The sequence below is a fragment of the Chaetodon auriga genome, chromosome 4 (genome assembly GCF_051107435.1).
Source record: "Chaetodon auriga isolate fChaAug3 chromosome 4, fChaAug3.hap1, whole genome shotgun sequence".
Lineage (NCBI taxonomy): Eukaryota > Metazoa > Chordata > Actinopteri > Chaetodontiformes > Chaetodontidae > Chaetodon > Chaetodon auriga.
Genome location: NC_135077.1, coordinates 2,860,034 through 2,887,205, shown reverse-complemented (window position 1 = coordinate 2,887,205; position 27,172 = coordinate 2,860,034). Strand labels below are relative to the sequence as shown.

Here is a 27,172-nt window from a genome sequence, read left to right as displayed (position 1 = left end):
TGTTTCATGAATTTTTCAATAAAATAATATAATATGGAATTTTTATTATTACTGTATGTTGCCAGCTCACTCAGGTGACTTTTTCCCTGAAAATGAAAAAGAGAGGTAGTTAATTCCATATAGTCCATTATGTTGAGACATCAGCCCTGAAACCACATTGCATTTCATACTCACAATTGATTGGTCCAATGCTGAGTGTTTCCAGAGGTGTATAGCTAGAAACAGAGCGATGCATCCTGTTTCTGCACGACTGTGTGGTGGGAGAGGGTGGGGAAAAAGAGGTACCATCAAAACTCAGTGCCTAAATTGCATAGATTATGGATTGACGATGCTATTGAAGAAGTAAATGTGTGACTTACTGGAACACAGCGGGAGACCCTTCGGTCACACAGGCTGAGGTCACAATGAAGGTAAATGTTGTTCCCACGCAGCAGGAAGAACAGGGCAGAGAAACGAGCCCGGAGAGACCTGCCGCTCTCAATCACGAACACCTGCCTGCGGTCAGTGGCACACCTGGCAAAGAAGTTGGAGAGGGCCATCACTATCATTTAATTTTTTGCTAATTCCACATTACTGCACAAACCACCTGCTGAGGGTCAAGAGGGGCACATACTTGTTCTGAATGAAAAAGTGCCGATTGAAATCATGAGGGTTGGATGACGGAGTGGCATAGCAGGATTCCAGAACAAGTGCAAAGGCTGGATCTCTCTCGTCCACATTGACGTTCACGAAGAATGGTGTGCCCAATGGCAGGGTGACTGGGCCCGGTGGATAAGGCACAGTGTAGTCGACGCTGCGGTACAGGCTCATGTAGGCTCTGACTTTGGAACCCGACCCTGAAATACCACCTTGCCTGTTGAAAAAATCAAAAAATTGTATTGGAAATCAAGTCTTTTTTCCAAGTTCTCTCCATCTTGTTATGGTCATATTCCTTTCGGGAACAACAGAAAAATGTTCTTTTCAGACAGCTTTACAGGTACACCCTCGCTGTGGTGCCTGAGGTTTCTGGAGTTCTTGTGCTGTTGTGGTGCACCATGCTCTGTTCCTTAAACCACTGTAAAGGCACAAACTGTTAACTAGAATGGCGCAATCAACTTTACAGTAAAACATTGTGAATGGGTGGGAATTTGATTGGATACCAGATTGTCTAAAAACTTGATCACCTTGCTCAAAAATTCTGAAATCAAATTCAGTTCGTATACTGAAACAGGGCTTGCTTCCCCCTTTAAAACAGGCAAAACATCACACAGTCCACCAAATTATGTATACTGGATTATGGAAGACACATCCTGTATGCTGCTGCCACTAACCCCAAACCACCGGATGGCATTTGGCAAAGTACCACTGGATTCATCACATCATTTAACACCTTTTGTTAAGGTCAAAGTTAATAACAATGACACAAATCAACTTCTTACCATCTGCAAAACAAACTAAAATTAGAGGTAATTCCTTTTAGGTCAGCTTTTACCTGGTGATAGACTTTTTTCATAAAGTGTGCGATTGTCTTTAATAATTTGCTTGTGTGTGATGATTGCTTTGTGTGACTGACTCATTTCATAATCTTATATGTAATTTTTTTCATATTTCTCCTTCAAAAGAGATCTTGATCCTGAATAAATAATGCTAGACTAACAAATTAATAGCACAGTTTTACCATTCTGTGTATTACAACATCAGACACTGCTGTTCAGTATGGACAGCAGTGTGGGTGGGAAAATCCTGCACAAGTGACTTTGGTGACTCCTAGTGGTAATATCAAAAAAGACACAGACAGCAATGCACGCTAGCACCAAAAGGAACTGTTCGAATCAAGACATATACTAGACCACTTTTAAATAGGTTTGCCTTAAATTTTAATTGTAGACATAGGACCTTCATCATTTTACAACCATTTACATTCGAACAGTCGATGAAAGGCTACTCACGACTCGGATGGTCTGATAGGTGAATTCAGGCTGACGTCTGTGTCCAGGGGATACGCGCAGGAGAAGGGAAGACTCACAGGAACAACAAAGGATGTATTCGTTGAGTACATAAATAAACTATTGGAGTAGATGGCATGTGTGCCGTTGGTCTGAAAGACAGAGAATGGTAAAATTATCAATCAGCCAAGCGATTATGTCAGCTTGCGAGGATGTGCTCTGAGCAGCAGCATGACGAATCGGTTAGAAAAACTGCCCTGTCCTGTTCTGGATTTAAGACACTGTAAGATAATGAATAGTCCCTGCCAGTTCCTCCTGATCCGACAACCCTGCAGAAGAGTAAGTGAAAAGAGATTTCCCGTTCGTGGACCAATAGCCTGGTAGGTTACAGTCTAAATATTATATGCAGTTGTGGAGATGGCAGTGCAATTGGTGTATGAGATCTGCAAAAAAAAAAACATGTGGCCTGAAGATCCACCAGGCCAAAGGGAGATGCTTGAGGGTTGAGCGAGTGGTGCACAGGATCATTATCGGGTGAGACGCAGGAGGTGCCAGTCAGGAGCCGCCCCACGCTAGCCAGAACCTTCATGCACTGCTTGCTCCATCCAAAGGGTAGTCTAAACACTGACAGGTCATATGGTCCTGATCAAAGCAGTGTGGAAAGGTCACAGAAACTTGATTATTCTGTGACCTCACCTGACGTGTAATGTATACTAATCGGGACTAACTGCAGAGGCTTTGCCAGCCAGTCCCTGCAGGGCCTTCAAGCACCTTGTCATCACAGGACTGCACAGGAAGAGAGCTAACAGGAACATCACTGATGCTGCGGAGAAGAGGGGGCGACACATGGACCCCACATGCTTGTTGAACACAAGCTGGGCCTGAATTATGCTCTGTCTGGGTGACATGGGTGAATGCATCTGATGTTGAAAGACCCAAAACACTTGTTGACCCCAGCTTACATCCCTTGTTATGTGTTTAAGTGTATCACAGGATGTGTGCAAGAAAAACAATAGAAATACAATTAAATATTAATTTACTGTAACATCTTCTTGTTGCACTGATTTGCAGCTAATGCTAATTTGCAATTTTTAGATGACCACAGCAGTAGCACTATGGTACCTTGAATGGAACCATAAATAAGACAAAAGATAGTAACGTAATACATTGGAGATATGCAGCCCGAAGTGAGCTGAGAGCTGGTGAAGATTCAATATGTCTACAGCTAAATAAGAGGGGCACACAGCCCAGAATTTCTAGGTACGGTATGGCCATGCATCACATCACATATGCTGTAAGGTAGTAAAGAGAACAACAGGACAACACAAAATTATTCTGATAGACATACTTGTAATTACAGCAAAAAACAAACAAACAAAAACAGTAATTACCCTCAGTGTGTTTCCACAGGCACCTTCCACAACTTCCACTTCGTACCACACGACACCATTATTCACTCTGGCCCAAGAGCAGTTAAGGACTGCTAGGTTGCCAGAAAATGGGTTCAAACCAGAGGCAGTCAGGTCAGTCAAATGTAGCCCTACCTGGATTTTATCACGGCCACAAATAAAGTAAGACGGTTCGAGTGGAGGGCGGTGAGCTAAAGAAGAAGATACAAGGTCACAGAATAAAAGTGTGAGAGATGAAAATACCATGGTGAGAACCTCCATAAACCCTCACCTCAGTATGCATGTAATTTTACTATATTATCTCAAAACATTACTGAATAGAAAAGGACACCTACATTCACATACAACACTGGCATCTTCACTGTGATGACAGTTGTGGACCCCGAGGCCTTGATGTCTGCAGTCTGTTATTGATGGTTCATTGCCATAGCACCCGACATTGTCCAACCAGATGGGTCCACTGCCCCATCCAAACGCTGCATTCTGTAGTGCATAACGAGCAGCACCACAGCCCATCTGTCTACACACCACGTTGGCATCACTCATGTCCCACCCATCGTCACACACCGTCCCCCACTGTCCATGATGGTACACCTCCACTCTGCCAGAGCAGCGGTCACTAGAGTCGACCAGCCTCACTGGTGAACCAGCTGACACAAAACATGCATCACAATACTGTTAATATGAGACACAAATGAAAGATGGACTTCATGAAGATGAGGGTATCTTTGAGGAACTACATACAGCAGCTTTCTGCTTGAAGATGACAAATTTCATTTCACATTTCTCCAGTAGGTGGTGACAACAATCCTCAGAGCTCAATGTTGCACCATAGACAGTATGTTACACAGTGAGACTTCATTGACTTCAAATGTACAAATTTCTGTTTACCTTCACAGACGACACCAGCATCTTCGTAGTGACCGCAGTTGTGGGACCCAAGCCCTCGGTGTCTGCACTCGCTGAGCTTTGATTCGCTGCCTGTGCACATGACATCATCCATCCAGATGGGCCCTCTGCCCTGTCCAAACCGTCCAGATGTTGGTGCCGACAGGGCCCTGCCACAACCCAGCTGTCTACACACCACCTGAGCATCATTCAGGTCCCACCCATCGTCACACACCGTCCCCCACTGTCCATGGTGGAAGATCTCTACTCTACCAGAGCAAGAGCCGTTTCCTCCATTGGCCAGTCGGACCTGGCCTTCACCTGCTGCGCTGTCATTCACTGTTGTACTGGGAGTGATGGTGGTGAAGTAGGGAGGTGATGACGTGGGTGGCAAAGCTGTGCTGTTGAATTCTGGTTGACCTGAAAGCAAAATCTCTATGAAGTCACCACACAACTACAGCCTGCACTACCACCAGCATTAATGAGGAAAAGCTCCCTTTCTTCTTTATTAGCGATATCACTGATTACATTATCATTGATTGTGTGTTGAAATGCTGAAATTTACTGATGAAAGCATTTTCTAGTTAAATGTGAGCACTAAGAATTAGAGTGTACTTTAAATATGTGTAAACATTTTACCTCCACATACAACACTGGCATCTTCGTAGTGACCACAGTTGTGGACCCCGAGGCCTTGATGTCTGCAGTCTGCTATTGATGTTTCATTGCCATAACACCTGACATCGTCCAACCAGATGGGTCCACTGCCCTGTCCAAAAGCTGCATTCTGTAGTGCATAATGAGCAGTGCCACAGTCCATCTGTCTACACACCACGTTGGCATCATTCAGGTCCCACCCATCGTCACACACCGTCCCCCACTGTCCATGATGGTACACCTCCACTCTGCCAGAGCAGCGGTCACTAGAGTTGACCAGCCTCACTGGTGAACCAGCTGAGACAAAACATGCATGACAATACTGTTAATATGAGACACAAATGAAAGATGGACTTCATGAAGATGAGGGTATCTTTGAGGAACTACATACAGCAGCTTTCTGCTTGAAGATGACAAATTTCATTTCACATTTCTCCAGTAGGTGGTGACAACAATCCTCACAGCTCAATGTTGCACCATAGACAGTATGTTACACAGTGAGACTTCATTGACTTCAAATGTACAAATTTCTATTTACCTTCACAGACGACACCAGCATCTTCGTAGTGATTGCAGTTGTGGGACCCAAGCCCTCGGTGTCTGCACTCACTGAGCTTTGATTCGCTGCCTGTGCACATGACATCATCCATCCAGATGGGCCCTCTGCCCTGTCCAAACCGTCCAGATGTTGGTGCCGACAGGGCCCTGCCACAACCCAGCTGTCTACACACCACCTGAGCATCATTCAGGTCCCACCCATCGTCACACACCGTCCCCCACTGTCCATGGTGGAAGATCTCTATTCTACCAGAGCAAGAGCCGTTTCCTCCATTGGCCAGTCGGACCTGGCCTTCACCTGCTGCGCTGTCATTCACTGTTGTACTGGGAGTGATGGTGGTGAAGTAGGGAGGTGATGACGTGGGTGGCAAAGCTGTGCTGTTGAATTCTGGTTGACCTGAAAGCAAAATCTCTATGAAGTCACCACACAACTACAGCCTGCACTACCACCAGCATTAATGAGGAAAAGCTCCCTTTCTTCTTTATTAGCGATATCACTGATTACATTATCATTGATTGTGTGTTGAAATGCTGAAATTTACTGATGAAAGCATTTTCTAGTTAAATGTGAGCACTAAGAATTAGAGTGTACTTTAAATATGTATAAACATCTTACCTCCACATACAACACTGGCATCTTCGTAGTGACCACAGTTGTGGACCCCGAGGCCTTGATGTCTGCAGTCTGTTATCGATGGTTCATTGCCATAACACCTGACATCGTCCAACCAGATGGGTCCACTGCCCTGTCCAAAAGCTGCACCCAATAGTGCATAGTGAGCAGTGCCACAGTCCATCTGTCTACACACCACGTTGGCATCATTCAGGTCCCACCCATCGTCACACACCGTCCCCCACTGTCCATGATGGTACACCTCCACTCTGCCAGAGCAGCGGTCACTAGAGTTGACCAGCCTCACTGGTGAACCAGCTGACACAAAACATGCATGACAATACTGTTAATATGAGACACAAATGAAAGATGGACTTCATGAAGATGAGGGTATCTTTGAGGAACTACATACAGCAGCTTTCTGCTTGAAGATGACAAATTTCATTTCACATTTCTCCAGTAGGTGGTGACAACAATCCTCACAGCTCAATGTTGCACCATAGATGGTATGTTACACAGTGAGACTTCATTGACTTCAACTGTACAAATTTCTATTTACCTTCACAGACGACACCAGCATCTTCGTGGTGACCGCAGTCATGAGATCCAAGCCCTCGGTGTCTGCACTCGCTGAGCTTTGATTCGCTGCCTGTGCACCTGACATCATCCATCCAGATGGGCCCTCTGCCCTGTCCAAACCGTCCAGATGCTGACAGGGCCCTGCCACAACCCAGCTGTCTACACACCACCTGAGCATCAAGAATGTCCCAGAGATCATCACACACCGTCCCCCACTGTCCATGGTGGAAGATCTCTACTCTACCAGAGCAAGAGCCGTTTCCTGCATCGGCCAGTCGGACCTGGCCTTCAACTGCTGAGCTGCCATTCACGTTTGGTGTGGGGGTGCTGATCATGTCAGTAGGAGTAGAGTTCTCTGGTCTTGGATAAGGTGTGGTTGTAGAAAATTCAGGGTCTGACTCTGTTTAGAATGAAAAACAATGAGGTACTGTACAATAAAATACCTTCTACCCTAGTTTAAGACAGTTAAATGTTGATATTGTTGTTACAGTGTAAGGATGTTTAAATCAAAAAACACCTGCACAGTATGCAAGGTCGCATGCGGGAGTCCTCTCAAGTTTGTAGACGTAGTAGTTTCCATAGCAGAACTTGACGTGGATTCTGTGTGGCTCAAAGTAACAGCAGCTACCTGACCAGGAACTACACACAGTGCGATCTACGATGTCACCTGGCTGTGTGGGATGAGGCTCTGTCATCCACAGAGGAGCACTGGTCCCACACCTATTTTGACCTACACACCACTCTGGAATATGAGCACTGGTTTGCCCAAGAAACAGCCGATACCAGCCTTGCCAGTCAGTATAACGGTCACAGTGTAAGATCTGAGTCGATGTGTTATTCGTTGAACGCCAGTCATCATCTAGTACAGTGTAGTACTTACAGGGGTCAGCACAGAGCAGAGTGCTATTAACATAGAGGCAGTCCATGCCTGAAGGACAAACAGTTTGTCCACAGGTGAACTGAACAGATTGGGCAGTGGAGCCTGGTCTAACACTAGAGGAAGGCTCCAGGCATTCAAAGGAGCCTGGGGTGTTTCGGCAAACCTGAGAGGGTGGACAGGGTGAGTCTGGGAGGGAGCACTCGTCAGTGTCCATACAGCCCCTTTCTGGTGACCAGTGATAACCTTGGCTACAGCAAGAAGCGTCGCTACAGAGTTTTGTGTTATAACAGGTGAGGCCGTTTCCTACAAAGCCATCTTTACAGACACAGTAGAATTTGTGGTTGATGAAAGAGTCGCCTCTTTCTTGTGACTCCAGGCAGGTGGCTTCATCATGACAAGAACCACAGCTGGTGACCTGTGTCCCTGTGTGAAGCATAGAAGATAGTCTGATGCAGGGTTTTGCAAATTATAGGAGCATTTCCAAGATATTGCCTATTTCCAAATTACTGATACAGTAGATATCTACCCCTCCATGACATTACCACTGTTTACCACCAGCCACACTGTTGTGGCTGGCATTATTTTCACCTGGTGTGTCTGCGTGTGTGTGTGTGTGTGTGTGTGTGTGTGTGTGTGTGTGTGTGTGTGTGTGTGTGTGTGTGTGTGTGTGTGTGTGTGTGTGTGTGTCATCATGGCAAATGTGGTCTTGGAGATATCTGCTGTACCACTGAGACAACTTTCAGGACTTTGACAGGTCTTTACATGCCTGTATGTCTGTGGTATGGGTTTGTCCATGAAATAGAGTCACAGACTTTACAGGTGTGTAAGTGACATTGAAATGAAGGTCATTGATGGGTGTGGTCCAACCCGTGAGTACTTATGTAATATTGTAGTAATGACTCCTGAGTACTCATGGGTTAACATGTTGATGGGCATTGTGGCCAGTGTAAACCCGTTGCATAATTTTTATGTATTTTCAAGGTCATAATTAAAATTGAAACTGAAATGTGAGTTTTTTATGTAGTCTCCTAATACTGCAGCTGTCTCAAGATGAATTATTGTTACAAAGGCATTGAACAAAGCATTGTTCAGGCTCGCAGAAATTTATTTTATTTCACTGAAAAATTTCTATGAGTCTGTGATTGGTTTTATGATGTTATAGCCCAATGAATATGCAACACTGGTAGTGCCAAATAAAATGCTTTTTCTCAAATCTGCTTCAGGAGAAATTTGAGGGAATCACTGAGGAAATTTAAGTCAACAAGTTCATATTTATGGGGATGTTATCTGTGTAATCCATCCCAGTGGGGCTCAGGAGGTAGAGCGTTCATCCACTAATCAGAAGATCGGTGGTTCGATCCCTGGCCCCTACATGTCTACATGTCAAGGTATCACTGGGCAATCCCAATCCCAATTCTGTGCCATCGGTTTGTGAGTGTGCATGAATGGTTATCGCTCTTGATTAGCAGGGGGCACCTCGCACGGTAGCCCCTTCCACCAGAGAGCTGTGTTGTAAAGCACTTTATAAAAAGCAGTCCAGCGTTGCTGGTGCCAGCAGATTTGATTTGTGTGTCATGTGTCATAATGTCTAACCCAAGATGACAATGATATCAAATGGCTTACCTGAAGTGCTTCCTATAAAAATTGGAAAAATGAGGAGGAACAGCAGACCCCCAGACACCTCCATTTTCAACCACATCCACGACACCTGTTGAAAAAGACAAGAGATGTCTTAAAATCACATTTTCAGATTGTGCTGCCATGCATGAAATGTGTCGTTTTGTCAGTTCTACCTCGGAGAGATTGTGCAGGAATGCAGGAGTTGGTCAAAAAGTCGACTATAAAAATCTCGGCGAGGGAGAGTGTGAGAATTTATAGGCCCGTTTGTGTGTTCAAGAGACCAGATGAAGCAATCATTGATGAAAGATAAAGACAGTACTGAAACAATTACATCAAAAGAGTTACTTATTCATCAAAATTAAATAATACAAGTCAAGTAGAACAGCCACACACCCACCAAGACCTGTAAAGTTTTATGGTCCCACAATCAATCTCAGGTCAATGTTGGAACATAATGGTGACCTTGGCTTTCGTAAGTTTGCACATTCCAGTGTCACTGTGTGTACCAACTAGTCCATTTGTAACTGTTAACAGCAGTGACTGAAATGTCACAGAACACAGTGAGTTTTTGAGCACAGAGGACAGGAGGAGAAAGTAGTTGAGCCAATTGATCTTAACTCAAGGTCCACAGCTTTCATTTCAAATCTTACTCTAAGGTTATTTTGTCAAATAAATGTTTGAAGAAGAAATGTGGACATTCAAGTTGCACATCTGTTTCAAAAGATATCAACCGTTTGATGATCTCAAAACTCGCCACCATCCATAAATTAAACTGGCACTGGACACTGGTCCCATCTTACATTTCTGTGTTATTTATTCAACAGGTGTCTTTAAAATTAAGAGCAGCTTACTTACACTGCATGGAACAAGTGTGAGACATTGGCTGAGCTCATGTCCACTGTTTGATTTAGTGTGTTATTATCATATTGATATGTCACATCTTATCATTATTTATTGCCATCATTATGTTTGTGCGTAACTTGATCTTCAATGTTGTAATAGTCATTTATTATTGTAATATTTTTAGGAGTTTATCACCCCAGCACATAGTTAATCTGCTTCGTCAGGGCTGCATGGCACCTATTTATCATAAACCAAAATACTGGACTAAATCAACCTTTTAACCTGATGTTGTTGTTAGAGGAAAAGTCATCAATATGCTTAGAATTCATCCCACTCTTGATGTCAGTGATGACAATCAAAATCAAAAGCCAAGGAAAACTCAAGGTATCTTGAGTTTTCAGTCATTAGGAGTCATCCTCTGAGGACCATGAATGTCAACATTTCATGACAGTCCACTTGGTGGTTGGTGTTGTATTTCAGTCTGCACCAAAGTGATGGACCACACAACAGACTGACATCGCCGCCCCTGAAACCGTCCTCATATTTAGACTCAAATGTTTCAAATCTCTGATTGGTACATGGAAATATGGGAGATTCCAAAGTGCTTGTCCTGTTGAGATACATTTTCAGTCCTTCATTATTGAGTCACGCTGTGTTTTTAACTGACATCAACTTTGACAACCCTGATTAAGAGGAAAGTGAATATTAAGATAAAATGACTACATATACAGCATGTATGACGACACCTTAAATAAAATAAAATATTATCATACAGAACTGATAAAAGCCCCGATAGAGATGTGAATGGAACAAGAAACCAGACAAGCCACATCTGATCAGCAACGTTACCCGTAACTGCCTCGTAAATAATTAGTAAAACTGGGCACGGCCGATGGATAATACATTGGCAGGATGATAGAATACAGTTTCAAGTGAGCCACAGTTCACACAGTTCACCCTTGTGTGCGTGATACGGCTCATGGTTGAGCTTTTGGACTTTCATCTTCTCTGTAATTAACAGTCCATATGAATTTTCCGTTATACACTAGGTGCGGTGAAAGTGCTCTTATTATTTTTTCAAAAGAACATGGCGAAATTTGGACTACTCTGTGGTCTTTATCAAATGCAGGCTTGTATAGACAATCAAATTTTTATCCTTAATGGTTGATAAAAGCAACAGATTATCGCAGTGCCTGAGCTCATTTATTAAAGAGGTTTCTAATTACAAATAGAAAACAAATACAGCCTCATGACTGTAGGTTGTATGAAGTTACTTTTCAGTCTGAAAATACTGCAAAGAGCTTTTCTTACTCACTGTTTATGCATAGATTACCTCATACATAGATTGGATTTGTGATTTGTGATGTGGAATCTCCAGAAACGTCTTTTTTTTGACACCGACGCTGATCAGGGAAGAATCAGTCTTAATATGTGGCATAAGAGGTCTGCTATGATTTTTGCAAATGGACTTTTTGCAGTTGTTTTGTTGAAGACACTATTGCAGGTACATGGATCTGTATCGTGTATATGTATTATATATTTGACAACCTGACTAATTACATGTTAATATACTTCCTGTACAATGTGTGACTTCATTACAAAACAAACATTTCTGCATGCACAGACACACACACACACAAAATATATGAAAATGTAAACTTTTATTTAGTAAAAGTCCTCGTATAAATGTAGTGATTTTGATTAATAATGTAATTCAATCAGTGTTGTTTTGATGAATCAATTAAAACCCCATCAGTTGGTAACATTTCTTTAACAATATAAAAATAAGAGAAATCAATCACCTTACATTTCCTTTTACATGGATAAATAAAACGACTCACAATGATTGGTGGCATTTGTCAGCTTTGCTCTATTCTTTTCATCATCACACGCCTGTCGTCCCTTTTCTTAATCTGTGAACTCAGATTTGGTCTTTGGAAGCTCACCTATCACCTTCAGGATAAAATAGAGGGAGACCTCTATTAGTAAAAAAAATCTACATATTTCAGTAATATTATTTCTCCCATTATCTGCTAAATCATACAAAATACATAATGTCCCTCAAAACAAAACATAGTCTTAGACTTCTGGTCCCACATTGTTTCGCAATGGTAATGTAGTGCTGTAATCTCAGACCTTCCACAATCATTTCCAAAGTCCAGTTTAGCAGGTAGAAGGTTCAGTGCAACACTTTCCTTTTGAGAGACATCACTCGACCACTGACAGCCGCCATACGCCAGACAGACGGGACATCAGTTGTTGGAGGTAGTTCATCACTTTTCAACTTCATAACAGCCCCATAATCCCCGGTCAGAAATGTCAGTCAGAATCAGTAGTGATTAACGAGTTTCCTGACTCCATCTGCAGCGCTGCCTCCACACTGTCCGCGTACCTGAGGCCCTGCAGGTCAGCTGCTTCCAGAACCTTCAGAACAGAGGGCTACAGGTGGGAGGAAGGCAGAGACAGAGTGGGTGAGAAAAACAGGACTAAACACAGAGAAGAACATACATTTTTGCTTTGTTGTGCACAGAGTCCATGTAGTAATCTCCTTCATCAAATCATGTGTTCACAGAGTGGTGAACCTCGCTTCATCCTCACTTGTGAACGACTGAGCCTTTCCAGGATGCCCCTTTCATACCCAATCATGATCCTCTCACCTGTTACCAATCAACCTGTTTACCTGTGGAATGTTCCAAACAGGTGTTTTTGGAGCATTCCACTACTTTCTCAGTCTTTAGTTGCTCCTGTCCAAACTTGTTTGAAACATGTTGCTGCATCAGATTCAGAATAAGCAGATATTTACAAAAATCACTGAAGTTGATGAGCTCAAACATCCAGTATTGTCTTTGTACTGTTTTCAACGGAGTATATGTCAAAAAGGATTAGCAAATGATCACATTGTTCAAAATCTGTTCTACACAGTGTCCCAAGTATTTTGGAGTCGGGGTTACAAGAGCTGAATTCTGACCTCAAACAAAAAAGCATTTTTTTTTTTTTTCTCAGTGAACAACAACACTCTTGTTGAAAGAAAAGCTTTAATTAAAGTCTGTGAGAGAAAGTCATACCTGCAATCTGGAAAAGACCAGTTGCACTTCTCGCAGTTTGAACTGCCTCAGCAGGTCCCTGAGCTCACTGACCACGGAGTAATCTATGACGCTGACATGGTGGCAATCCAGAACCACCGACCGGGGAGGAGACGCTGGCAGAGAGACGTTAAGGGGAGAGTAAGTGAGAGGAAAAACTGAAAGAGAGGAAGTGCTTACTGTTTCACGCCTGTTCTTACCCTGCAGAGCCTGAGTGTGTATGATGTTGCTGAGGTACTCTGTGGCAGGAAAGCTGAGTCCACTGCCCAACTTCATCACCAGCATACCGTGATCAGACACCTGCACACGACAGGCACACATCCTCAACACAAACACAAGCTGTTCCTCTCGCACCGTATAAATATCATGATGTTCAACAACCGACGGCAGCTCTTTGACCTTTTTGTTTCCCACAGTTTTCCTCAAACTTCTTATCTTATACCAAGATAAGACTTTATTGATCCCACGCCGGAGAAATTCACTTGTTACAATGGCATGAATAGAACAAATAGACAATAAAAAGATACAAAAGATACAAAATAAAGCTAGCTATAGAGACATTGCCACTATAAAAAGAGACAATAGAGACATTGTCTCTATAGCTGACTTTATATAGTATCTTTTTTTTTCTTTTTTCTTTTTTTTTTTTTACATTATATACAAAATAGTAAAGGCCTTTTGAAGAATGGCTGAATTTTACAGTGGAACCTGTGAATTCTTGGATTTGACAGAGGAAGAGCAAGGCAGCGTAACATACAGTCAGTCTGTAAAACATGTCCTCATAATCAGAGATTTCCGGCGACTGAAGCAATCATCAAACTGTGGGGTGTGTTCAAGACCGGAACAACAAGCAGCACTATCTTTTAATTCAACTCCATGTTGGCTGGTTAACGGTCGATCCAATCTGGATGCATGCAAAGTGCTTTTTACAACAGTACTCACATCCAGAAACAACGCTTCTAACACAGCAACTGACCATTGTACCTTTACAGAAAACAGGCAGAGCACAAGCGTTTCACAGTCGACTCTCACACACACACAGTCCCGTACACAATATTACGGTACCTTTATCTGCGGTCTTGCTATGTTGTACAGGAGCAAGGCTCCAGATACAGCTACACCTCCTACGATGCCGTACTGCACCTGCCAGAAACTCATCAGGAACGTCACAACAAAAGGCAGCAGGTCCAGCTCTGCGGAGGACACACGAGCGCGAGACCACACTTCAGCAAACTAATGCATGTGAGACACACACGGGAGTCGAAAACTGAGCAGACACCTACTGCGTATCCTCCACATGTTAGCCACTACATGGAAATCCACCATGGGAGCGACCGCACAGATGATAACGGCAGCCAGAGAAGCTTTGGGGATGTAGTAGAAGGCCGGCATGAGGAACGCAAGGGAAAGCAACACTATCACACCTGCAAGAAGACACAACAGAAAACCCAGAAAAAGCATCAGCTACCTGTGTGATGTTTAACTGAAAAGGTAAAATATGCAAACCTGTCAACAGACTACTATATCGTGTTATTCTGATAAACATAGAACTTTTTTTTTTTTATCATTTCTGTCATCCCTTATGTCCACATGCTGAATGTTGTCATGTTTTTTAAAGTCAATTTTTGGTGTTTCCTTTAACACTTCTACCTTTGACCTCCATATCAACACTTCTCAAGGGAGGAGACAGATTGGAAAGATGGAAGAAATGAAAGTAAAGGGGAGAATGTGTGATACCACAAACCACCACAAGAGGGCAGAAGAGATACAGAAAGCTGGAAGGGTCAGGACTCACTGGTGATGATCCCTCCAGCTGGAGTGCAAACACCCGTCTGACTGTTCACTGCTGTCCTGGATGTGAGGAGAAAACATGACTGTAAATATCTGAGCTCTCTCTGACAAGCACACATGCACGCACACACACACACACACACACACACACACACACACACACACACACACGCGCGCACACACACACACACCTCCCAAAGCTGCCAGTGACCGGATAGGCGGACACAAAGGAACCCATGATGTTCGTCACGCCGATTGCCAGCAGCTCCTGGTTGGCATCAATTCTGTAGTTGTTCTGACTGGCTGAGGAGAAACAGGAAGTTAAAATCAGTTTACAGTCTGATGAAACGCTCACTCTTTAGCTGCCTTGACTATTTAATGCTGGTATAATGTAACATGGCACATCTTAAAAACAGTTTACGTAATATCTATATGTGACAACGGAGCTGAAACGTCTACGGCCACGTGAGCGGCTCTGTGTGGCTGCACTCCAGCACAGCGGTGCTTTGCATCTAATAGCTGCAGAGATATTTCAGTCTGAACCAAAGTGGTGGACTGACCGACCTGCACTGACGTTGCCATTCTTAGAGCCATGCTGTTCGTATGGCTAAATACACTTACCGAAAGCTTTAGCTATAGCAACGCTCTCCAACAGACCCATGAAGGGAATCACAGCAAGCCCTCCTCCAAAGCCCTGCACACAACACACAGAGAAGAGGCGGACAGGCAGTCAGCTGCTCTTGCTTCAAGCTGGAAACATTTTGGGAAGTGAAAGTTGCAACTCCAGCATTTAGCACGAAGAATCCCTGCCTTCGCCATGCCGCCCCCGCGTCTCCCTACTCCTTACCTCTACAATCTCTCCGAAGGAGACAACGGTGCCGTTGGCTGTGGTGTCTGAGGTGGGTGGAGGCATGAATGGCGGGAGCCCCTGGGAAGTTTTCCCAGTGATGGTAAACACGTGATGGCCATAAGCGTCCCAAGAAAATGCTACTAAGGATGCAGCCACGACCACCAGAGCGTTACGCACTGACCAAGGTAGGGAAGAAGAAAATGGAGGAAAGAGGAAGGTTTTAGAAAAGTGGGTCTAAAAAAATAGTGCAGACTGTAAAATTCAGATTCACACACGTCCACACACACACACACACGCACACAAGCACACAGGTACTGACTGGTAGCAACAGTCCACACTAGTTTCCTGGCAGCTCTGGAGAAGTTGGAGTAGCCGGCGTCGTCAGAGCCCAGACTCGTCTTCATACACAACAACATGACCAGCAGAGCGATACAGAGCAGACCCAGCACCACATCGCCGATCCTGGCTTCTGGGACCTTGTAGAAGGTGTAGTAAACCTCCAGGTAGAACTCGTGGGGAACACCCTGAAGTCCCAGAATATTCTAGAAGTAGAAACAACAGGACTGTCATCAGCTGAAACCACAGACACTGAGCAGAGGTCTGATCTGATCTGATCTGGTCAAAGTATGAACATAGTGCCTTTCACAAAGTTCACAAATGTGACTGTGACTATGTGACTTTTGAGACAAGATAATATGATAAAGATAAATGCTAAAAGAAGAGAAAAGCCATCAGGTGAACTGAATCAGTACTGTCTACTGTAGAGAAACGGGTCTCTAATGTTTGCTAACATCAGTCACCATGCACTGCCCCTCAGACCAGAACAGGCAAGGCTGCAGCACTGAAGCCCCTTTGTGTATGTTACTGAACAAGGGTGTGTTAAGAGCAAGAATGTGCTATTCCTTCTTTCAAATGTTATAAAAGCTCACTTGAACAACTGGAAATCACAAATCCACCCCTCATCAATATTTGAAAATGTGTTGGACAAACGATCTAATAGAAACACTGTGTCCTCAAACATTTGCTGTTTCTGTTCTGTTTGCTTTTACTTATACACCAAAGTGTCGATGTTGGTCCATAATGTTGTCCTGGTCAATGATTTGAAAAAGCTCCACTCAAACGCCACTCAGGACCCGTCATTTCTAACAATACATGATTATTATTACAGGATTATTCCAGAGATTTTCTTTGCTTGGTTCATGGTGTGTGCAACTGCCTGCTGCTTTCAGTGTGTATTTTATTAGTTCTGGATGTGAAGAGATAACACTGTGTGTAAAACTTGAGTGTTGAGTACGATCATAAGTTAATGAGGGCAGAAACAGTGGTTTTATAGGTAGGTGTGTGTGTGTGTATGTGTGTGTGTGTGTGACCACTGTGTGCATGTGGTTAACTCTCACCTTGACCTGGCCAAAGCCAATAGTTACTGCAGCAGCACAAGTGAAGCCTTTTATTACAGGAAAAGAGATGAAATCCAGCAGGAAGCCTGAAGAAGATGCAAAGTAATGAATGACGTGCGGAGCCATGAAAGGTAGCTTGAATAATAAAAACATGGTTGAGAACCACAGATTTCACAGAACTTGTGTGTGGTTACACAGAGGAAGTTGTAGATGTGGTGGCAGGAAGTGGTTCTTCTGAACTCACAAACCAATCTCCTGTTTCCTCACAGTCTTTTAGTTTTGTAAGTTTTTACATGACTCTCTTTTCTAAATGACCCCAATCAATGAAGCATTAAAACATCATTGCTACCGCTTAAAACAATGCGTCACATTGTGAATAAAAACTATTTTTTGCTAAAAATGCCTTCAGTAAGTTCACCCACAATCACCAAACATCACGAGTAAATTAAGAAATCCACCAAAACTGGTGTCACAAGGTTTCCACATGACCTCAGCAGCTCTCCTCTCACCCAGTCTCAGTAATGCCATTACAGCCTGGATGAGTCCACAGAGGAGGCTGAGCAGCACGGCTCGGTGCGGCTGCCCCCCCACCACAGAGAAGCACAGGAGGGACATGATGGCCGTGGGACCCAGCGTCACATCCTTAGAGGTCCCCAGGAGGGTGTAGACGAACCCCCCCATGAAGGCAGAGTAGAGTCCGTACTGTGGAGAGAAACGCTTCAGGTCAAATGGTGAAGAGAGCTGCAGCTAAGGATTACCGTCATCACAGATTAAAGCCCCCCCCCACCAAAAATATGTTACTTCTTGTGGTTTCACTTGGATGATTTCAGTGTGCAGAGTCTGCTTCAGTCTGCAGTGATTTAAGACAGAAGACACGCAGCAAGTGCTCACATTTGATCCATAAATAAAGATGAAAGCTAAAGCATGAGCAGAATGATACGGGATGTTTGTTTGTTGGTGACATCCTGATTTCAACTCTCTGCAGTCAAAAACATGGAGGAGATGCACGTTAGCGGACGAGCAACCACTCAGCCGAAGCTAATAATGATTCAAATAAGGAACGAAGGAAAGAGTTGAATCTAAAAGACCAACGTTCACAGACAAACCCAGCTGGGATTCACCTGCACAGGAAGGCCGGCTACTTCGGCGTAAGCCAGCGCCTGCGGTACAGTGGTGAGGCCGACGGTGAGGCCGGCGAGCAGGTCCATCTGAAGCCACTGCAGCTTGTACCTGGGCAGCCAGGAGAGGACGGGCAGCCAGGCCTTCAGGGTGCTGTAGGAGCAGCAGCCCTGTCGCAGCAGAGGCTGCTCCATCGCTCAGAGTGAAGAGGAGAGGAGGGAGAACCTGGAGAGGAAGATCACAGTGGAAACGATGAAGAGACAGCAGAGCGTGCACACAGGAAAAATGGTGTTCTGTATATTCGTAAGTGTGCACGAGCAGGCTGATTCCAGAATACGAGCTGCTCACACGAAGCGATCAAGTTTCCTCCTCTGCTTTAGATGTCACTCATTGGCTTTTGCGAAGTGCTGCTTGTTTCCTGTTGTGGCTTTGCTTTGCCTCCTCTTTGCCTGCAGGCCCAGCAGTCAGTGTCTGTGCACGCGCACGTGTCAGTGTGTCCGTGCGTTTCTCCGGACAAATACACAGCAGGTCAGGGACAGTGCACGCCATGTCTTCAGATGCACGCTGTGACCTGTGTGTCATGGAGAGGAACAACAAAAGGTCATCAGCTGGAAGCTGCGAGGTCACACAGGTGAGAGCCACCGACGACACATCGCACGTTTCTTCAGTTTTTGAACACCTGCGGACTGATGGTCCACGGAGCTGCGGAATCATATGATGGTCACATGACAGCTCAGTGCCGCGCACACCTGCCTCTCAGCCAGCACCTTCCCTCCACGACCAACTCCTAGTCATAAATCTCCCTGACAAAGAAGCATCCACCCACATTCCTCAGCGTCAGGTGAGTTAGCAGAAGACATCCGGCAGTGTGGCGTTTATTCATCTCGCGCTGTGTCCAACAATGCATTCATGTCATGTCGACTAGAACTTTCCTCTGAAACTGCCTGGTACTGACAGAATAAAGTGGAATATAGCAACGACACAACAGAACAGAACAGAACGGAATAAAATAGAAAATGCCTCACAACATCATAGAATGGAACAGAAAATAACAAAGGACCCGGTAGAAGAGAGAAATAATCAGAAGGGAAAGTCTCACCCATCCTCGCGCCTTCTTCTCTGTCCTCATTCGCTGCTTCTGCTGGGCTTTTCGCCTCTTTTTCTGCTGTTCCTTTTACTGAAACCACTTCTCAAAAATCTGTCATTTCGCTGATGAAGCTCGAGGCAGAAGTTCCTGTTGTCTCTCGTCACGTGACCTCTACAATGTGACCGCAGATGGGCGGGGCTTAAGTTGTTTGCGGAAGCCCCCGCAGCTCCACTTGTCATTGCACGCGTTCATTTTGAGGAGTCCGTTTACTTTATTCACCGGATTTAATTGTTTTTTGACTCACGTGAAATGTTTCACAGCAGACCGTGAGAGTGGGCGGGAGAGGATTTGGGGAAAAGTGAGGAGAGCCAATCACCATCATCATGCTGCTTGAGTTGCTCTTTCTTATTTTGGCATCATGTCGCGTCGGAGAGTCAAAGAGGCGAAATGTCCTTCTGATCATTGGTGAGTGAACTGCAACCACAAGTTAGCACCTGGCTAAACCTGAAATAAATCCTTACACAGAGAGCTGTTTCTGTCCTTCAGCCTCACCTCACTGACAGGAGAGGGGGGTCAAACATTACAGTTCAACAGCACCACAAACTACATCCTGCGAAGTGATGATGGATCAGTGCCTCCGTACACAGAAACTGAGCATCACACACTGTGTTGATAGACTTCATCTTTCTGTACATCTGTGATCTGGATCCTAGGATGTAATTGAACGTGGGTTAGCAGAAGATGTCGTTGTGGCCATGCATACGTCACGTGTTGTCCTGTCTAATGGTTTGTACAAACTCTGTGCAGGCAGAGAAACCAGTCACCCAGCCCAGTCTTACCAACGTGAAGACCTGCTCGTCTCTCGTCATTCTTTCTTTTTAATATGCAGCATAAGAGCTAAGAAACGTGTCTTTCCCCTCGTGCAGCTGATGATGCAGGTTTTGAGACGGAGGTGTATAACAACTCCGTGGTCCACACCCCCCACCTGCGCTCTCTGGCCCAGCGCAGCCTGGTGTTCAGCAACGCCTTCACCTCCGTCAGCAGCTGCTCCCCCAGCCGCTCCACCATCCTCACCGGCCTGCCGCAGGTGAACACACACACACACACACACACACACACACACAGAGATGGAGGCCTCTCATTTGTGCACGGGCTCACAGTCTGTTTGATCTGTGTTTCCAGCACCAGAACGGCATGTACGGCCTTCATCAGGGTGTTCATCACTTCAACTCGTTTGAAGGAGTTCAAAGTCTGCCGCTGCTGCTCAGAGAGGCCAACATACACACAGGTCAGAACAAAGAGGCCACAGGGATGCACTGCAAAGTGAGACTAATGGGTTAGCGAGGGACGCTGAGTTTTTTTTAATATTACAAACCTGGCTCCATCGCCATGGTAACTGATGGTGCACACCTAATCTGGTTATGTTCAGAGTTTGGGGTTGAAAGCAGTGAGAAAGGCTCCGCTCTTTCTTTTCCTGATGATTGTCTCTATCACACAGTATGTGTAAACCATACGTGGAGCCAACGTGCACTCAGCTGGGGATGCACAAAATCTTTTTTTGTGTTTGCTTCAGGTAACATTAACACAAATTTGCCTCATTTGCAGCGTAATCTGTTTTTATATCCTCCATAGCTCTCCATCATAACCACCGGTTCTTGACTGAAGCAGGTGGAGAAAGCCAGGCCATGCCGAACTTGTTTCATCGCACCCGCCTCAGTTTATTTCCAGTGCAAGTGTTTGTTTTTTTTACCTTCTCTTTCTCACAGGTATAGTTGGGAAGAAGCACGTCGGGCCTGGATCTGTATACCCTTTTGATTTTGCCTACACGGAGGAGAACAGCTCTGTCCTCCAGGTGGGGAGGAACATCACTCGCATCAAACTCCTGGTTCGCAAGTTTTTCCAGACCCATAAGGAGGAAGGAAGGAAGAAAGACGAGAAGAAAGGCAATACGAAGGATGAAGAGAGGCCGTTTTTACTTTACGTTGCCTTCCACGACACTCACCGCTGTGGACACTCGCAGCCCCAGTACGGAGCGTTCTGTGAGAAGTTTGGAAACGGTGAAATGGGAATGGGGAGAATACCTGACTGGACACCCGAATATTACACACCGGAGCAAGTGAAGGTCAGTGATATAAAGATTTTAAGTTTTCAGATGGTGAAAAAATCTAATTTTCATTGGAAAACAAGATGAACTGTTGTAAAATGACCTTTGTCATCTTTGGGGTCAGGGTTAGGGGGTTAGGGTTTATATAAATAAATTATATAAATTGATATTTTAAAACACTTTCACATATTTTTACTTCAGCCAATCATAAGAAACTACTCACTGAGCTTAAGGAAACTACACAAAGTGTCGGACTCGTCTTCCTCTGCTTCTCGTCCTCTCTCAGCTAGAATGTCATCATTATTGTTTCATATAAGTAATATTTCAGCCATCCATCAATGTCATTCTCACATATTACTGATGCTTATTTTCACTTCACACTTCTGCTGCTGCCGTTATGCTGATATTAAACTTTATCACATTTGCAACATAATAACAAATTGTAAGATTTTGCCTTATTGATAATTGTGATGAAACACATCTGAGAGACACACAGTTTGAGCTGTGAATCGAATCACAGCGCCTCTAACACGTATTAATCTGACCTGTCCTCCTCTTGTGTTCCTGAGGTTCCTGCCTTCGTGCCGGACACACCGGCAGCTCGGGCTGACTTGGCAGCACAGTACACCACGGTGAGCAGGCTGGACCAAGGTGTGTAACAACGGCTGCACATGCACAAAAAAGGAGGGTGGAGAGAAGCCATTCTTGTAAAACACTCGGCTATGATGGTGTAAATTTCCTCTGCAGGTATTGGTTTGGTTCTTCAGGAGCTCAGGGACGCTGGCTATGAGAACGACACGCTGGTCATCTACAGCTCCGATAACGGCATCCCCTTCCCGAACGGCAGAACCAACCTGTATCGCTCCGGGACAGCGGAGCCCATGCTGGTGTCCTCTCCAGAGCACAGAGAGCGATGGGGAGACAGCAGCCAGGCCTACGTCAGCCTGCTGGGTAAGAGATGGGTGTCAGAAAGAGGCTGCGAAGGCTTTCCTTTTTTTTTTTTTTTTTTAATATAAACACCATGAAGTCTCACAGCGGGAGCGGTGTCCATAGCAGCAGCTTGTGGCTCCTTAAAATGGAACAATAGTGAGTCAGGAGTTCAACCAAAAAGCGATTTTTCTCATTCTCACATACTTTGATTTCAAGGATTTTTACTGCCTAAAAAGTTTTTAAAATCTCAGAAATAGTCAACATAATTTTGTATGACAGAAATAATCCGTAATCATCTTGTTGGTCAGTGTGTTTATCTGATGTGCTCTACCGGCCACAAGAGGGAGACTAATCAATGATGCATCAGCAGCAGATCCAAGAGACGAAGTGAAAATGTCCCCTCGAGGGTGTGAGGTGTGAATTAACTGCAGCTGTGAAAATAACATCAATTAAACAACAGTAACAACAGATAGTAGAAACAGTTGTGATGCACGTCTGCATTAGATAGTTACAACACATTGAATTCAATGTTACTGTGGCAAGTATTCAAGTATAGAACCAGTAAGAGTGATGCACATGCAGTGTGTGAGGCATTAACAGAAATATGAAAACCATGTATCTCCATAATGTCAACCTTTGGTGAGCTAAGAGAAATGACCCTGTTTTAAGCTTTGGTGCTTTTTTGAGATGCTCCAGTGGGTTTTTAAATGATTTATTTTTCTTGAAAAAGTAGGAGATTTTTCTCAACACTTTGATCTTTCAATTCAGCTGAAAAATACAAAATCTCCAAAATTCCAGTATCGTGGTTTTCATTTGACAGTGACTTGTAAACTGACGATGTCTGTCTGTTTACAAACTGATAGAAACGTTGTTCTGATTGTGAGCGTGTGTGTATGAATGAATACTAACATTAAATCGAAATGTAACGTTTTGTCTCAGATTAGTAGTCGTTTGTTTCATTTTCTCAGTCTTTTCCTCCCTTTTCTCCCTCTCTTTTATGGCAGACATCACTCCCACCATTCTGGACTGGTTCTCTGTTCCCTACCCGTCCTACAGCCTCCCCAGCAGCCCCGCCGCCCCGGTCCACCTCACCGGCCGCTCCTTACTGCCCGCTCTGGTCACTGAGCCCAGCAGCTGGCAGACGGTCTACGCCAGCCAGTCCCTCCACGAGGTCTGTGAGCCCTCAGACAGGCCTTCGTCACCGCTGACCGTCAGACGCAGACTTTCATGAAGGAACCAAACACAAGGCCCTGACTGCCCCACTGTCATTTTGATTGCAGGTAACCATGTACTACCCAACCCGCTCTGTCCACCAGGGGGCGTACCACCTTCTCCACAACCTGCACTACCGCATGCCCTTCCCCATCGACCAGGACCTGTACGTGTCCCCCACCTTCCAGGACCTGCTGAACCGCACCCGTCTGAGCGAGCCCATGCACTGGTTCAAGAGCCTGGAGCAGTATTACTACAGAGAGCGCTGGGAGCTGTACGACACCAGGTGTGTTCCAGCTGCTGACGCTCTCGTTGTTCAGCGTTCAGCATGTTTCAGCTCAGGAAAGAAACGATGCACAGATAAATATCAGTCAGTGAAAAGCGCATCTGGTGAATGAGTTTGGAGATCAAAGCCCTGAGCAGAGTGATCACAACATCATCGATGCTGTCAATATATTCAATTATTTTCTATTTAATGTCCTTAATTATGTAATCTGTGACTATAAATGCCTGAAATTCATAAGAACACTTAAAATCTTTGTCTTGTTTTTTAACTGAAACACTACTAAAAAAGATAAAAGGGGGCTCGAACTGCTTCCAGACATTTTGTTTAAATCCTGAATTAGCTCTGAGAAGCCGTTTGACCTTCGAGTTGATTTTAAACCGCCGTCAGTCCTCACAGTCACAGTAAGGAAGCTTTCTGTATCGTTCAGGTTTCCAGGCTTGCTTGTGGTTTTCTCTGGGCTGTTCAGAGCTCTAGCTACCTCTGAGGAGTCTTAGGCTGATTCTAGTATGTTTAGACTCTTTATATTTCAAGCTAACAAAATAACTAAATATGTTTCAGCTGTATTTTCCTGTCAGTGGTTTACTGTTCATTTTCCAGAACATTTCCTGGAAAGAAATTTGGATACCGGTGATATGGAACGTGGAGACGTCAGTATTTGTGAAATCTTGGCACTGAGTGTGTTCTGATGTTTTAATTGGAACTAATGCCTCACCAACACAGGGCGGACCCCCTGGAAAGCAGGAACCTGGTGTCAGACCCGTCCTACAGCAGCGTGCTGCAGAGCCTGAGGCAGAGTCTGCAGAAGTGGCAGTGGCAGACGGGGGACCCCTGGGTCTGTGGACCTGACTACGTCCTGGAGGACAAACTAGAGCCACACTGCAGACCCCTCTACAATGGACTCTAATGGTACTTTTACTCATCTTGATTGACATGATGTCCACATACATGAACACACCCTCTGATAAAATAAATTACATTTATTTGTATTTTTGTATGCGATTGCTGCTTTTAGTGCTTTAAAATAAACTGAACTTGATTCCTAACTTTGTTTCCGGTGTGTGTCCTTCTTCTTTATGTCAGCAGATAATTTCATCATTCATGTGAGTGGTCCAGCTTATCTCTTTCTATACATTTAAAGGTACATTTCCCAACATCCAGACCTCCTCATAAACCTGTTTCATGGAGAGGCAATGTGGTTACACACTGTTTTGTTATTATTTAATTGAAACAAATGTAGAAATGGACCCATATTTGTTTTAGTCAAATCACTGTTGTTGTTGTTGTCCTGCTGATCTGCAGTTTACAGTTTATGACGCGTGACCGGTGAGGTCAACAAATCAGTCAGGAAAAGGGTTTTATTGATTCCTCGGAGCTCCACTTTGAAGTAGGACTGATTTGCAGTCATCCATGTAGGCAGCTTTTGGAACAATTTGGATCAGTCGATAACTTACTTGTGTTTATTGATCTGCTTTAGTAGTTTCCCTTTACTCCTAATCTGTCCATTTTCACTCGTGTTTTGAAGCCATACACACAGATTCTGCTCAGTTGTACACCTTCTGCTGCATGCAGTGAGTACGTGCTGATATTTGAATGGCTTTCATGCATTTCATGTGTGGTTTTCCTGACAAACTGAATCCAAAATCTCTTCGTTTTATCAGCTGACTTCTTAGTGTCAGACTAGAAGTTGTTTTGGTGAAGTTGTTTAGTTATGTTGGAGATGTTTTTAGACAGTCAGGATTTTTTTAATTTAAATGTCATATTAGTGAAACAGAAGCAGCTCCTCATGAACTCATAAGATATCTGGATGTGTTTGAGTTTTGGCCGCTTATGACTGTGTCTAATCTGATCTGCTGATGTTAATCCATTTCACTTTTACCTCTACCAGCGTCAGAAGGGCTGACGTCCCTATACATCTCCAACCCCCTCATACTGTATACCACACACACACACACACACACACACACACACACACCGGATCATCATCCACCCACCTCAATTTTGATTTGACGAACGTCCGGGGTCACGATAACGTCGCCCAGTCAGCCTATATAAGCAGCAGAAAGTTTTCCAAACACCCAGAGAAACGTGAAGTCAGCCTCTGACCGAGAACAGACGACGAACGCGCCGCTTTCTGCTGCTTACAAAGTTCCAACACGGTTCCCGACATGGAGAGGTCAGTCAGGTTTGCCGTGGTGTGCGTTGCAGTGTCTCTGCTCATCTCCTGCCATCCAGTCGAAGCCTGGTACAAGCAGTCAACCGGGCCCAGTTACTATTCGGTGGGTCGTGCCTCCGGTTTGCTGTCCGGTATCAGGAGGTCGCCGTACGTCCGGAGGTCCGAGTCCGAAGACACGCTGATGGAGAGCGGGGAGACAGCAGGTAACAGCGTGATTCCAGAGACTAACAAGCAGATCTCCATCCTCAAAAGCATGGTGAGTACAGTTAAGATCCTCCAAACTTTATTCCTGTTTGAAGGGCTTCTGTTTCTTTTGTTACACCAAGGATGAAATGAAGAGACGCGCGTAAAAGTTGCTTTTCTTTCAGCACCATAGCAGCGTTACTTAAATACTTAAAGTCAGAAATGTTTTAAAGAAACAAACCTCAGTCAGAGGTTAGACAGCAGTCTTGTTTTACTTTCATAAAGACAACGAAATAAACAGCTGAGATCAAACATGGCGTTAGTTTAACAAATCGTGCGTAAAGGCGCAAAGCGGTGAGCGCTGCAGGTCAAAGCGCAGCAGCAGCATTGACAGATGATGACAGAGTTAACAGCAGTTAACAGTTAACTAAATGAAAATGTCGACATTGAAATCATCCACAGAAAACGTCCGAATAAAGGCAAAAATGTCGAAAGAAATGAAAATATGGGATTTGTCCAATAAGTTACTGATCCAGTAGTCTGCTGTTATTCCCACGCTCACGCCCCGCAGGCCATCTGCGTCAAGGACATCTCTCCCAACCTGAGGAGCTGCGAGCTGCTGCGGGACGGGACGGGCACCTTCCAGTGCAAGGCGGACGTCTTCCTCACCCTGGACTCCCTGGACTGCCTGTCCGCGTGAGTCCCGGTCAGACCGGCAGAGACAGTCCTGGTCCTCCATCGAGCCCCGGGAGCGCTTCTCTGGAAACGAAAAGTGAAGGAAAGGAATGAGGGATGGATGAGTGTGTGAGGGTTGGGGGAAGGTGCGCAAAGGAAAACCCGATCACTGTCGATGATGGAGCGCCGCAGACTCTGAATGTTCTCTTATTTAAAACAACACATTGTTCAGTTTTTGCTTTGGTTGCATAGACAAGAATATTAAAAAAAAAGAAAAGAAAAAAAAAGAAAAAATAGTCTGAGAGATGTT

At 44.5% G+C, this 27,172-nt stretch overlaps 4 protein-coding genes across 4 annotated transcripts; 2 read left to right on the top strand and 2 right to left on the bottom strand.

The window, feature by feature from the left end:
* Positions 1-66: 66 nt before the first annotated feature.
* LOC143318978 (scavenger receptor cysteine-rich domain-containing protein DMBT1-like) lies at positions 67-6,964 on the bottom strand. The gene is made up of 11 exons (XM_076727523.1): positions 6,610-6,964; positions 6,054-6,368; positions 5,418-5,738; positions 4,862-5,176; positions 4,226-4,642; positions 3,680-3,984; positions 3,470-3,525; positions 614-853; positions 360-513; positions 175-250; positions 67-86 (listed from the first exon to the last, which is right to left on the bottom strand). Exons 1-11 carry the CDS (start codon positions 6,962-6,964, stop codon positions 67-69), a joined length of 2,574 nt encoding a protein of 857 aa, XP_076583638.1.
* Positions 6,965-11,275: 4,311 nt separating this feature from the next.
* slc26a11 (solute carrier family 26 member 11) lies at positions 11,276-19,448 on the bottom strand. The gene is made up of 15 exons (XM_076727898.1): positions 19,312-19,448; positions 18,561-18,783; positions 18,215-18,437; positions 17,603-17,795; positions 17,094-17,179; positions 16,016-16,238; positions 15,694-15,872; positions 15,468-15,540; positions 15,038-15,149; positions 14,851-14,906; positions 14,339-14,479; positions 14,121-14,248; positions 13,256-13,355; positions 13,038-13,171; positions 11,276-12,411 (listed from the first exon to the last, which is right to left on the bottom strand). The coding sequence occupies exons 3-15, from the start codon at positions 18,404-18,406 to the stop codon at positions 12,292-12,294; spliced, it is 1,737 nt and encodes a 578-aa protein (XP_076584013.1). The 5' UTR covers positions 18,407-18,437; positions 18,561-18,783; positions 19,312-19,448; the 3' UTR covers positions 11,276-12,291.
* Positions 19,449-19,494: 46 nt separating this feature from the next.
* sgsh (N-sulfoglucosamine sulfohydrolase (sulfamidase)) lies at positions 19,495-24,872 on the top strand. The gene is made up of 9 exons (XM_076727899.1): positions 19,495-19,764; positions 20,226-20,386; positions 20,482-20,587; positions 21,066-21,421; positions 21,973-22,054; positions 22,151-22,354; positions 23,338-23,504; positions 23,614-23,831; positions 24,552-24,872. Exons 1-9 carry the CDS (start codon positions 19,683-19,685, stop codon positions 24,733-24,735), a joined length of 1,560 nt encoding a protein of 519 aa, XP_076584014.1. The 5' UTR covers positions 19,495-19,682; the 3' UTR covers positions 24,736-24,872.
* Positions 24,873-25,876: 1,004 nt separating this feature from the next.
* npb (neuropeptide B) lies at positions 25,877-27,053 on the top strand. The gene is made up of 2 exons (XM_076727905.1): positions 25,877-26,260; positions 26,759-27,053. Exons 1-2 carry the CDS (start codon positions 25,997-25,999, stop codon positions 26,885-26,887), a joined length of 393 nt encoding a protein of 130 aa, XP_076584020.1. The 5' UTR covers positions 25,877-25,996; the 3' UTR covers positions 26,888-27,053.
* The last annotated feature ends 119 nt before the right edge of the window (positions 27,054-27,172 follow it).

Excerpts from the sequence above, each read along its gene's own strand:
- LOC143318978 (XM_076727523.1), bottom strand. The coding sequence starts at position 6,964 with ATGATCAGCACCCCCACACCAAACGTGAATGGCAGCTCAGCAGTTGAA. Across the intron at positions 6,369-6,609 it reads TGCTGGTGTCGTCTGTGAAG|CTGGTTCACCAGTGAGGCTG; the intron begins GTAAATAGAAAT and ends GTTTTGTGTCAG. Across the intron at positions 4,643-4,861 it reads TGCCAGTGTTGTATGTGGAG|GTCAACCAGAATTCAACAGC; the intron begins GTAAAATGTTTA and ends TTTTGCTTTCAG.
- slc26a11 (XM_076727898.1), bottom strand. The coding sequence starts at position 18,406 with ATGGAGCAGCCTCTGCTGCGACAGGGCTGCTGCTCCTACAGCACCCTG. Across the intron at positions 15,873-16,015 it reads AGTGTGGACTGTTGCTACCA|TGCGTAACGCTCTGGTGGTC; the intron begins GTCAGTACCTGT and ends TACCTTGGTCAG. Across the intron at positions 12,412-13,037 it reads TGGTCTTTTCCAGATTGCAG|CCCTCTGTTCTGAAGGTTCT; the intron begins GTATGACTTTCT and ends TCCCACCTGTAG.
- sgsh (XM_076727899.1), top strand. The coding sequence starts at position 19,683 with ATGCTGCTTGAGTTGCTCTTTCTTATTTTGGCATCATGTCGCGTCGGA. Across the intron at positions 20,387-20,481 it reads TCCTCACCGGCCTGCCGCAG|CACCAGAACGGCATGTACGG; the intron begins GTGAACACACAC and ends CTGTGTTTCCAG. Across the intron at positions 21,422-21,972 it reads ACACACCGGAGCAAGTGAAG|GTTCCTGCCTTCGTGCCGGA; the intron begins GTCAGTGATATA and ends TGTGTTCCTGAG.
- npb (XM_076727905.1), top strand. The coding sequence starts at position 25,997 with ATGGAGAGGTCAGTCAGGTTTGCCGTGGTGTGCGTTGCAGTGTCTCTG. Across the intron at positions 26,261-26,758 it reads TCTCCATCCTCAAAAGCATG|GCCATCTGCGTCAAGGACAT; the intron begins GTGAGTACAGTT and ends CACGCCCCGCAG.